The sequence below is a fragment of the Empidonax traillii genome, unplaced genomic scaffold, assembly GCF_003031625.1.
Source record: "Empidonax traillii isolate 1590-97213 ecotype Southwest subspecies unplaced genomic scaffold, ASM303162v1 scaffold535:size1322822, whole genome shotgun sequence".
NCBI lineage: Eukaryota > Metazoa > Chordata > Aves > Passeriformes > Tyrannidae > Empidonax > Empidonax traillii.
Genome location: NW_020955728.1, coordinates 16494 through 28771, shown reverse-complemented (window position 1 = coordinate 28771; position 12278 = coordinate 16494). Strand labels below are relative to the sequence as shown.

The following is a 12278-nucleotide window of genomic DNA, read 5'->3' as shown; positions in this document are numbered from 1 at the left end:
TTATCTTTTATGACCTTAGGAAAAAGATCTGTATTAAAGCAGAGATGTTCCAGGAATGGTCAAGGAGCTCGTTTGATATGGCATGAAGGGCTTGTTAAAATGCATTAATAGTTATGACAGAAGATGATTTCTTAGCAGTTGTATATGTTGCCAAAGAATGTAGCCAGTAAAAGTCCAAACATGCAAAGGTAACAAGTTACTGGAGGCAATTTCAACTAAATTACGAGGAAAGATACCAGCCAGGTTGCAGCTCACGCAACTTCCACAATAAAGATAAAATTTATAGATGCTTCATATACCTTCGGGGGACGTATTAATTGGTGCTTCTCTGTCCAGAAACACACGTAAACAACCCGCTGCAGCTCACGGCTCAGCTCGCTGACGACAAGCTTCGCAGCTTGTTCGTGCCTGCTGTGCGTAGCTTGTACCCAGAAGGAGAAACGCGGTTCACGAACACGCGCCTGAAGGTCCGTCGGGACGGCGCGTCTTCATCGCGCTTATTTTGCCGGGGAAGGCGCAGCACGGCAGAGCCCTGCTCTGGTCCGTGCTCCTCTGACTCCAAACTCCAACCCTCCCTCCCTGCAGCTCGTCGCAGGCGCGTCCCCCGCGGTCCCTTGCCGGGGAGGTGTCCGGGGCGGCCGCTTTAAAGCGCGGCGGGGGCGGGCCCGCGGCGTTGCCGGGCGACAGCGGCGGCGTTGCCGCGGAGAGCGCCGGGCGCCGCCGGCCCGACCCGCTCCGCTTCGCTCCCGGGCGCCGTGAGCGGCGGTGCATCAACTCATCCACCGCCCTCCGCCTGCCCTGGCCCCGGCCCGGCCCGGCCCGGCCCGGCCCGGCCGTGCGCCCCTGCGCAGGCGCTCGCTGTTAGAAAAGCTCCACACGGGACAGATGGGGAACGTGGTTTTTTTAATCAGCTTTGCCGAGCGCTGAGAGGAGCAGCCGGCGTGAGGTGGGCGGCGGGGTAAGGCACGGGGGGACGGCAGATAACACGGCCGGAGAGGGTCCGGCCGCCGCTCCCGCTCGCTGGCATCCCCTGGGAACAGGGGGGTGTCCCGAGGTAGCGCGGCGGGGACGGCGCCCGGCAGCTCCCAGGGAGCGGTGCGAGGCTGAGGTAAGCGCCGGGGCGCTGTGGGCGAGTTGGTCCAGCCAACTCGTTCGGAACCCTCGGGAAAGACGTAAGGAGGCCGAAGTGGCGTGCCCCGGTGAGCCGCCGTGTCCCGTGCTCCTCGCCGTGACACGCAAAGCCGGGTGTCGGCCTTGTGTGACGCGACGGATCCGGGATAATCTGCGCTGGGCCATGAGCGTGTGCGCCCTCGACTCGGCCTAATCCCCTGCCCTGGCCCACAGATGTCTCAGGCGTAGCCAGCAAAGGTTTGCAGGTGGGCCTGCTGGCCGCATTTTAGTTAGGAGAAGAATTCAAACCCTTAAAACCCTTAGCAGGGCATCATCACCTGTGTTGGTGCAAAAGAGCATGTTCCTTTTACGGACTGTGTCTGTTTTCTGTGGTTTGCAGATCCCGGCTGTTACCCATGTGTATTTCACCGGCCAGAAGACATAGATGTCCCTTGCGACTCAGCCCCTGCATGAGTGCTTTGAGGATGAAATGCTACATAAACTCTTAAAGCACACCACCTGAGGACATTGCTGGCGACATGGACATCATTATTTATTTACAAATGCTTTAATCAGGAGGAGCTTTTTTGTAAACATGAATTGCCGGGCTCTTTCCTTGAGGTGTCGTTTCTTGTTTCATGCTATTGAAACATTAATCTTAACTTATTATGACTCCTTTGTGTTGGTCAGCTCTCAGGGACATTTCCCTAGGCTTGAAAATGTGGGAGCTTTCAAGAACGTGTCAATCGTGCCAACTCAAGCCACTTGTGGGCTGCCAGACCGAAGTACTTTTTGTGATAGCTCAGTAGCTGTTCAAAGTATTATATCCTGCACCCAGAGGTTTTGTGTTCAGGAATGTCCATACAGGTCGTCCCCTTCGTCCTACACACCACTTCTGTCAGAAGGCCTTGGTACCTGCATCACAGAGGACAACAGGGACTTGCATCCAGGGTCTTTCAGCAATGCTTCCAGTTTTATTTTTCATAATCACAAGGATTGCTTTTCTACTCCCCGTTTTCCAAGGCTTGCAGCTTCATTTACGTTAACTGTATGGCTGAAACCTGAGCAAGAAGGTGTAATGTAAGTAGTATTGAAGGTGTTTACTTTCCTGGTGCTCTTAAAAAAATTGATCGTTGTAGTCACAGTCATTATTAGCAAGCTATTTAAAATTTTAAAGGTTGCAGTGAGAAACTGTGACGTTTTTAAAGCTGTATTTAGATTGGGGTCCTCACAGATGTCAAGACAAGTAGCTTCAGTTTCAGAGGCATTGACTCAGATGATAGTCCAATTGCCTTCAGTGGGAACTGTTCACACCTAATGTGCAGGTCTGTTCTCAGAAATTTGTATTTCTAATTCATAATCCTTCTAAAAGCTGCTAGAAAATTATGTTGTCAGAGGGTTGTGCTGTTGCTGCTTTCATGATGGAAAAAAACTTATCTAAAATATTTGGAATCCTCCATCGCGTTTATGTCTTAAAAATAAACAAGGAAAGCCACCAAAGTGAATATGGAAGAGCCATAGTAAAAGGGCCATAGTTTCTCTGGAAGATCTGGGAAATGCTGCCTGACCGAGAGATTGTGCTGCTACATTAACAAACGATTCCACTATTCAGAAAACTGCTAGTGAAGTTTCACTAGGTGTTCACAAAATAGAAGTGGCTAAATGTGCTCCCTCCTGTTTGCCCACGTTGCATTTTTAGGACATGTTGCTGTTCTGAGTGATTGGGCTTGACTGGGCCTTACTGTAGTGAAAAACCTGCCTTTTGAAAAATGTATCCCAGATCCTGCAAAAAAGATTCCCTTCACCTATCGCAAAATGTAGAGGTTCCTACTCTTTCTTTCCTTTGCTATGCAGAGCCTCTTTAAAAAATAAAGCAAACAAAAAGTATAGTATGCTCCTTCAGAGTATATGTCACAAATGTGTTTGTGCTTATGTTCCTAACTTATTCTTAGAATGAAGCTAGTGATATGCTCTGAGGCATTCTTGATACTTACTTTTTATACTGCTGGGAAGTAGTAACTTGCCTAGGGGTATGAAAATCATCAGAGACAATAGAAATATCTAAATTTATAGTGTAAAATTATAGTCTGTTTTATGCAACGATAATTACCTTTTAAAAAAATCAACCTAACTGTAGAATTTGTGGCTATGGATGGGAAATAAATGAGATCTGCAGAGCAAAACTGAGTTTAGTTTGAGTTAGATCAGCTTAGATGGTGGTATGTTTAAAGGTGTCTCTGCACCTTTGGCCTTTGTTTTTTTTTCAGACAGCAATGGTTGAATCTTGAATGTCAGAGCGTCCATTCCTGGTGTTGTCCTGTTCCATGAGTTCATGCTCACACACGTGGGCGTATCAGAGTCTTGTTCAGCAGAGCACGTGCCTAACTTGAAGTAGAAACATCCTGCTAATTTCCAAGCAAGCTGTTGCAGTGATGTGTTGAGTGAGATCTGTGAAACTTCTTTGTCAATGGGATAGGCTTTTGATGCGTGAAGCCTAAAACAATGAAATGTTATGTCCTGAGGTTCAAATGATTAAGTTCTGTGAAGACAACCAGACTCTAGGATGACTGATAAATCCGTGGGCTAGTGTAAAAGATTAACTTTCAATTGCTACTGTTTTAATAACTACACAATGTACATATTCCTGTTCAGTGGGTTTTATAGATCACTTTAAAATTTAAATGTTTTTATTCAATTTTTGTAATAGATTACTTAATTCTCTTGCCTTGTGAGTGTACTGCTACTCAACATGTAGAGATGACAGGGGCGAAGCCCAGGCCTGGAAATTGAAGTTGGACAACAGTTTTTCCAGTGCTCAGGATATGTCACTGTCCACATGCTTTTTTTCGCACTGTTCACAGAAAGAAGTGTGTTAATTTTTTCTTGCTTCAAAAAAAGAATTCAGAGCTCCAGTTGTGGTGGAACAATAGTTGCACATATACAGCCACTGAAGCTTGACTCAGAAGGCATCTCACAAGCAAGAAATAATTTTCTAACAAACTAAGTTGCTTTCCCTTTTGTTATTGGTTAGTGAGTCCTTTAGGTTGCCAGATAGAGTTTGACTTACCAGTTGTCCTACATTTTGCAGTCCCTGATGGGGAATTGTAATTTTGAGACCTTTTAAACTTATAACAGGAACCTCATGAAACTGGGATTCGTTCTAATAAAGTTTTTGTGCTGCCCCCAAAGGACTAGGAAGATCAGCCAGAATGAACCATTTATTTTACTAGTAAAATGATTGAAAGTTTAACACGCTATTTTTTTTTACTAGCAAAGTGTTCTTACATCAGGTACAGCAGACCCATGTGTTTTGGGCATGCCATACTAGTGTGTTTCCGTGCTAAATTTTATGTGGTCTGGCTGTGAGAGTCAGCTTAGAAAAGAAGCTAGGAGCGTTGCTGCATAGTATTCCATCACATGTTGTGCCATTTCTGTCATGCATGTGCCCATGTAAGAGAATAGCAGGATTTTTCTGTTAGAAGTTACTGTGCTAGTTGAAACGAGAGAGAGAGAGATGTGAGGATCCAAGGTCTGAAGGCTCTTTAAAGACTGTGATGAAATATATGCAGATAAGCAGAGACACCAGGAGTTTTTCTTCATCAGTTTCATATACCAACTTTTCTTATGTGAATCTGAAAAGAATAAACTTTGCTACAAAAGGAGAGGATAGTCACCTGACTGATTTTATGGATTTGTTTGAAGCCCCGGTGTTCTTTTAAGATGTATAGTAGAGATAACTGTAGGCATGCTTTTAAATCATTGAATATTGGAAATATTGAAGAAAAGCAAAAGAATAGCAAAAAAGCACTGACATTTGTACTCCAGTCTTTAAATTTACTTTCCCTTTAGGCAGTAAGTTCACTAAGTGAGCAGAGTTCTTGCCCTTGAATTTCATTCTTTGCTCATGCTTCCTCTCTTGCTGCTTGTACTCATCAGTTAATATAATTGCTTTCAGTAAGCCCATGTGTAGCCTGTATGTAAGCCTTAGCAAAATATAGGAAACCATATATGATGATGATAACCCTTCACAATGCACTAGGATAAGAATATGAGTAGAAGCTTAGCATGTATGAGTAATCATTACAGGCAGCTTATGTCAATGTAGTGTGAACTGGAGTAACTGGAAGTTAAATGAGCAGAAGACACGGGAGGTGGGTGAGAAATGAGGTGAGATCCTTATTACATGCAAAAAAATCAGCAGGAATTGCCTGATTGTGAAGTGGGTAGCACATAGGGGTTTGTAAACTTTATTTATCTAAGGGACTACAGTAATATCCTATTACTTTGTATCCATTCAGCTGTTTTACATTAGTAATTAGACTGGAAGGGGGATTTGCCTTAAGATACCATTCACCTGATTTGAACCAGTGCATATGTTTCCATTTATAAGTGCTCCAGCTGATGAGTGGGAATCACCAGTGCAACCATGTTAGATTCTCTAGAATGTTTTTCTCTTTGAAAGCTGACTGAGCTTTTTGTGTCATTTGCTTTTTCCTCCTCCAAACCCACCATTGAGATATATGTAGTTAGCAATTGGCTCTGTGGGACTGCAGGTTACCAGAAGCTGAAAACTTCACAAAGAACAGTGGCTTCTCTCCATAATCATGGCTGGAATGGAAAATCGTGCTCAGAGTCAGAAATAATACTGCTGCCTATTTCACCTGTGTTAACACTAGTTTGGTGTGTGGTGTGGTTTGTGGTTTTTTTTCCTTTTCTTTTTTCTTCCCCTCCCTCTTCTCTCCCTCTTGATTTTTCTCTTTTACTAGCAAGTCACAATTCACATTTGTTCTTTCCAGTTTTCAAAGTGATGTACATCAAGGTCGCTTCCCTTCTTAAAGTCATGACACCTTAGGGGATAAAAACAATGTGGGGATGTTTGTTTTAGATAACTAAAATAAACAAAAACCTGGATTATCCAATTATTGTTTATCCAGGAACTGGGTAAATCCAGTTCCTAAATATTTTGCTACTTAGCTGAGCCTTCCTTCACATTTATTATCTAACAAAATTAGCATGTTTACAAGCAAACAAAATATTGAAAAGACCAGTGGACAATTTATTAAGAAATGTGGTTTTAGTAAGGTTGGGAAAACAGAATTCTGCATTTTGTAAGGTGTTTCATTGACAACATTCCAGCAGGCTAAAATAGTTAAGATGAATTAATTTTTCTCTTGGATTTAAAGGTGATTTAGTGAATAATGGCAATATAAAAAAAACCCAACCTTTTTGATACTTTTACGAATGCAAGGTAAATGAAGACCCTTATCAGTAGATAGGGGATTTTTTTTTTTTTTTATTTTTTCCCCCTGAAATATTGTCCAAGTAAATCCCAATCTCATACAAATTTTATATGCCTCTCTCTTGTGACTTAGTGCACTAATTGAGTCTGATGTAACTGTTAAAATATTTGACTTTTCGTGGGTCAGTAAATTGAGGGCTGTATTTCTCAAGCAACTGAAATGGGAAGGGTAGAAATTTATAATTTTTCTTGTAATGATGATTACCTTAATAAAATACATAGTTGTTTCACAAGCACATAGAGCCTATGCTTTCTCAGGACTATTAACATCATGGTGATTCGATTGGCAAAAACATTTCGGGAGCTAGAAATGCAAAATGGTTTGCTGTGTTTGGTATGCTTTGTACCTTATGTGTCATTTTTGCATTTGCTAGTGATGGAAATCCTGTGTGGGAGGAAAAAAAATCCTGCCAGGTGGCTGGATATCCTCCTTGCCTTGCTCTAGTTTCTCAGGTTAGAGAAAAGCTGTGCTAAAGGGAGAGTGTAAGGTAAGCTGTTGTCATTGCTACCGTACCTGGACAGATTTGGTGAAAAGATGGAAGACTTATTTCCAAAGCATGTAATTTGTACTGCTTTTTGTGGTTATATTACATTTGCCTAGTTAGACTAAGGAAAATTTAAGCGCCTCCACATGATGTGCTGAGTTTTACAGCTTTGTATGAAAAGTGCAGCAGAGACCTGCGCAGTGCTTGCCAGTCATTGCGGTTTTTGTCATGGAGCGTGAAGAAAGGAGATGAAGTGGACCCCTCCTCCACCCCCAAGTGAACTGGGGTGGGACACACTTCACCTGAAAAAAACCCCAAACCAACCAACCAACCAAAACGCCCAAATAACCCAGAAACCTTACAAATCAAGACAGAAGCTATCTTTGCTGAAGTTCTTTTACACTTAGTACATCCTGTGACTTTCACTGTCACTGAGCATCTTCTCAAGAGCTGTATTTTTAATGTTTATTTTAATACATTCTGGTTAGCATCACTTTACAGGATAGCACCTTGGCAAGAATGTGTATATGTGTGTGCCTCTGACCTTATGTTGTTTTTCTTGGTTATTTCCAAAGGTGTGTGATAGAAAAGGCTGTTGATGGGCAGACTGTGTTCAAACTCACAATCTCTGAGAAAGAGACCATGTTTTATTATCGCACAGTAAATGGTTTGCAGCCACCAATAAAAGTAATGACACTGGGGAGAATTCTTGTGAAGAAATGGATTCATCTTAGTGTGCAGGTGAGTAAAATAAAACCTATTTAATATTTGTTGAAATGCAACATTTGTGTGAACATGGTATAACTGTATAAATATAAAAGAATGAATTGGGAGATGTAAATGATAACTCTTGAGTCTTATAGGTAAGGTTCTTAGTTTGAGAGCTTGTTTTGAGGCAATTGCTGATTTAGCACTGGAAAGAAATGCTGTTCCCATTCTTCTGAATGAGTAGACTGAACAAGGCTGAAAATTCTCGCCTTTAGGAACATGAGTATGTGAGGTGAAGAAAAGCTACCTATATCCAACATTACCAATTAGTCTTGGGTCTCAGATTATTTCCTAAAAAACAGAGTGTCATCTTGATCTATAGATGCTAACGTACTTATCTTACAGAGGTCTGTCCCATTTAATTTTAAAATCTTCTTACAATGCACATAAGTAAATGTGTGAGTTTGTGTAGGATCAGCCAAAGTAGTAAGTTACAGAGCTATTACTTCTTATTTTAAAAACATGATTCAGAATTCTTAGACCACAATCCCTGTGTTCCAAGAGTCTTCTGTTGACATAACTTTTTAATAAGTGTACAAATATCCACTGAGGATAAAGCAAAATTGAGTTTGTTAAAATTTAGACTGTATGTACCAAAATCAGTAAACAAACACAGAATAAATTAAAATTCAGTTGTTTGCATGTCTTGTAATTCCCAACAGACACCCTAGTAAATTCTATTTGTAAGCCAAGTTCAACTAATAATTATAAAACACAATTATCAGGTATTGAAATGTTTATCTTCTCCTTCCTTCATTTCCTTTATCCGTCCTATTAAATTTCATTTGGTCTACAGCACAGTCAAGAATAGTTTTGCTGCTTTCTTGAAACTTGCTAAAAGGTATTGACTGTGATTTGGATTTTCAGTGCTGATCTTGTCACTTGTAAGTAGTATCTAAGCTGATGTCTTTATTTTTTTGCAGTTTTCTTTTTTCCAGGGTAACAGCATAGTAGTGCGAATAAGATTTGGGCTGTTGGATTAAAAGAGTGACCTTAAGGTAGAACTAATGAACTTTACACTTCAAACACTCAAGGGTGCTATATTACTGCTGTTGCTGTCAGCTGCATTTTGTACTAGCCTCAGAAATTGCTAAAGCCTGGGATAGCCAAGTGGAGAATGAAAGGGGTGGTTAAATACACACACATATCTTGAATTATATTGCAAAGAAACCTGAAACACCCTGTAGAATCTGGTCCTTTATTTCTTCGAGGAAAGTTGTTCAATTCGTAGCAGGAGTTAAGAGGCATAGCTTCTAGACCCTCAGAGGAACTGCAGGCTTAATACCTTTTCTAAGTTTCTGAGCTCAGGGTAGAACCTTTTGGTCTGTGCTTTGTGCTATTGCAGGATTCAGCTTTCCATTAAAGGTGATAGTGGCTGCAGCATGATCCATTTAGCCCTGGGACTGGCCATGAAACTTTAGGCAAAGGTTTGGGTTTTTTTGTTTGTTTTGTTTTTCTTTTAGCAACTGTCCATTGTAAATGGAACTGTAAATACAAAATGAGAATAGGAGAGAGACGATACAAAAATACACAAAAGTAACACACGTATGAAAGTGTCCCATGTCTTCAGACAGTAGTAGTATGTGATAATGATACGTATTATAGTGATTCAGACCAAAGGTTTCCAAGCCAAACAGTCAGTAGGGGCTGGGGGCCTGCAAACAGGGGAGTTACCGTGGTCAGTGAGGAAAACTGAAATATTTGTACATGGATGCCAGGTCACAGACACTGTGACAGAGGAGTGTGAAGTATTGGTTACTGATGTGAAAGTGAATTTAGAGAGAGGAAAAATATGGTATGATTGCAGATATGTTTGGAATTCAGGTGTAAGTGCATATGCCTACTCAGGAATGACAACAGTGAATGCTAAATGGTGGAATAGCACCAAATAGTAATTAAATGATAAGAGGGAAGGGAAGAAGAAAGGACAGCACAGATTGAAAATAATTTCTTTGGAATAAAATAATTCTAGGGAAAGAGAAAGGTAGTAAATTAATTCTACTGAGGTAAACTAGGAATTTAAATCCTTGGGTTTGGATTTAGATGTGTAATTCATTAGAGGGAACTACTGTTAAGAATTGTGTCATTGCAGAGACTTATTTTCCAGTTCATAGCTGGGAAATTTAAGTTCCACTAACAAAAGCAGGGCCCAAACATTCCTGTGTGTTACGCATGAAAGGTTTCTTCATCAAGTAGCTGCTGAAGCAGAAAGTCTGGATATACCAGCTTTGTTAAGTGATGAGGGCATTATCAGAGATGTAGGTCTCAAGAATAACGATGAGCATTCATAACTAGAGTCAGATGAAATAGAAGAGTAAACAGTTCTTTGGTTCTCTAAGTACTCTTTCGGGTTTCAAAGAGAACAAAAAAATAGAACTATAAGCTGCGGAGTCCAGAATGGAAAAAAAAATTGAATGGAAAAAAAGGCATGAAGGTTGTTAAAAATTAATGTAATATAATTAAGAGAAATTTCTGCCCTTTAAGTGAAAACAATGGATATGTAGTGCCCAGGCTTATCTGAGTAGATAAGCATATCTACAGTTAAAGATGGCAGAGTATGTGAGCACTGGGAATGGGGAAGCAAATTCACAGAGAATGCTATGTAGGAATAGGAATAGAACTAGAACTATGAAGACGTTGGTCTGAAATAAACTGTCAAATGGTAAAAAGTTCTTGTGTTTTTTTTTTTTTTTTGTGTGAGTGTGTAAGAAGTCAAGACCAGTGTACAGTGGAAGTGTGCTTGAGATTAAGGATGATTTGAGTAAGGTCCTCAGAATAAATAAATACTTTTCTTCTGTTTTTAATACCAGGAGTCACAGAGCAAACCCAACCTGGGTAACAGAAATTAATAATGGAAACAGAAGTGATGATAAAGAGGTAGAATCATGAATTTGCAAGCTTATTGTGTATGTGCAGCTGCAATCAGATGGTCATTGTCCAAAAATTCCAAAAGAACTGGTATATAAAATCCTTTGACAAAGAGATACTCTATGCAAATCTACCAAGTCAGAAGTGCAGCTATAATACTTATATTTAGGAAGAGTGTCATGCATTGATGCCAACCACGCACCTGGGCCCTCCTCACTCCTGCCAGTGGAACAGGGGAGACAATAGCAATAGCAAAAATGAGGAAAAACTCATGAAGGAAAGGAGTCTGGAAAGGGAACAAATGGTGTTAAGGCAATCACTCACCGCCTCCCACAAGCAGACCACTGCCAGCCAATTTCTTAGCAGCAGGCCACCTCGGAAGTAAAACCCCCAACTCCTCGAATTCCTTCTTCTACCCCAGTTTTTATTGATGAATGTGAGATTATACAATAGGGAATATCTCTTTGTCCCAGCTGGCTCCCTTCCTACTTTCTTGGCCAAAGCCTGGCTTACCACTGAGGTGGGATGGGGAGTCAACGTGGGAAAAGAGAAAGGCTTGACACTGGGCAAGCTCTCTTCAGCAATAACAAAAATATTAGAGTTTTGTGAATACTGTTTTAGCCACAGATTTGGAACACAGCATCATCCAGGGTATTGTGAAAAAATTTAACTCCATCCCAGCCAAAGCCGGTATCAAGAGGAAGGAAAATGGATTTTGGGAATGCGCACCTATTTGTCTTGACACAGTGGCATATGAGGATTTAGAAGAGATCTTTGAAGAAATAGATAAAGATGTGGAGCTAAGTGAAAAAGGGGATAAAATGCAGCATGGATTTACTATAGATAGCTCATCACTGTCTAACCTCTTAGCTTTTTTTTTGATGAGAAGGCTGATTTTCAAGCAAAGTAAATGTGTCAGATTTCCTCTATCTGGAGTTCAGTTTAGCATTGATGTGACAACCTATGAGAAGTTGTAGGGTCAAAGGGAATGCTCATGGGAAGGGTTGGCAACAGATACTGCTCAAAGGAGCATGCTGATAATCCTGGGGAGAGGGGAGGCAAAAACCCTATTGAATTGTTTGAGAATGTTTTTGGACCAGCCTTGTTTTACATTTTTGCTAATGATCTTGGCAGAAATATTAGGAGTCCACCAATAATACAAACTGGTAACAGACATAATCAAAAAGAGGAATAGTAAGATGTCATACCGAAAGAATGACGTGACCAAAAAGACTAGAGGAACTGGCATGAAATAAAATTGCTATTACAAAATGCAAAGTAGTAAACTCGAAATTCCTCGCAAAATTTTTTGCTAAGTAGGTAATCATTAGAGGATTGCTGAAGTAGGAGAAGATGCTGATTCATATCAATTCATAGTTATAGGGTGGACTATGGGATTTTTCTTCTTTTTATTCCTTTTCTCTGCAATATTACTGTAACAGCCACTGCCAGCAGGATGGTGGACATGAGTCATTAATAGTCTTGGAAAGGACTGTTGAAAAAGCTCCTTGAGACAGGATAGCATCAGTCTGAGACTAACTTCATACTTTTTAATAGTTTTTGCAGCCTTCTTAATATGCAGTCTATTGCTGACAGAGCTATTGGCTATTCATTCCTTTGCTCTTTATACCCAGTAAACATTTGAGAAAAGTCAAACTTGAAAAGATCTGCTGAGCTAAGTTAAAATGGATTTGCAACAAAAGAATTCTGACAATTGTTTTCCTTCTTTTTGATTAATATGACTTTTC

General features: G+C 40.7%; 1 protein-coding gene across 1 annotated transcript; it reads left to right on the top strand.

The window, feature by feature from the left end:
• Positions 1-750: 750 nt before the first annotated feature.
• On the top strand, positions 751-7635 carry LOC114064355 (usherin-like; the record flags this gene model as incomplete). The annotated part of the gene is made up of 3 exons (XM_027897336.1): positions 751-958; positions 1511-2190; positions 7470-7635. Coding segments are annotated over exons 2-3 (651 nt in total), but the record flags the coding sequence as incomplete, so codon positions are not given.
• Positions 7636-12278: the final 4643 nt, after the last annotated feature.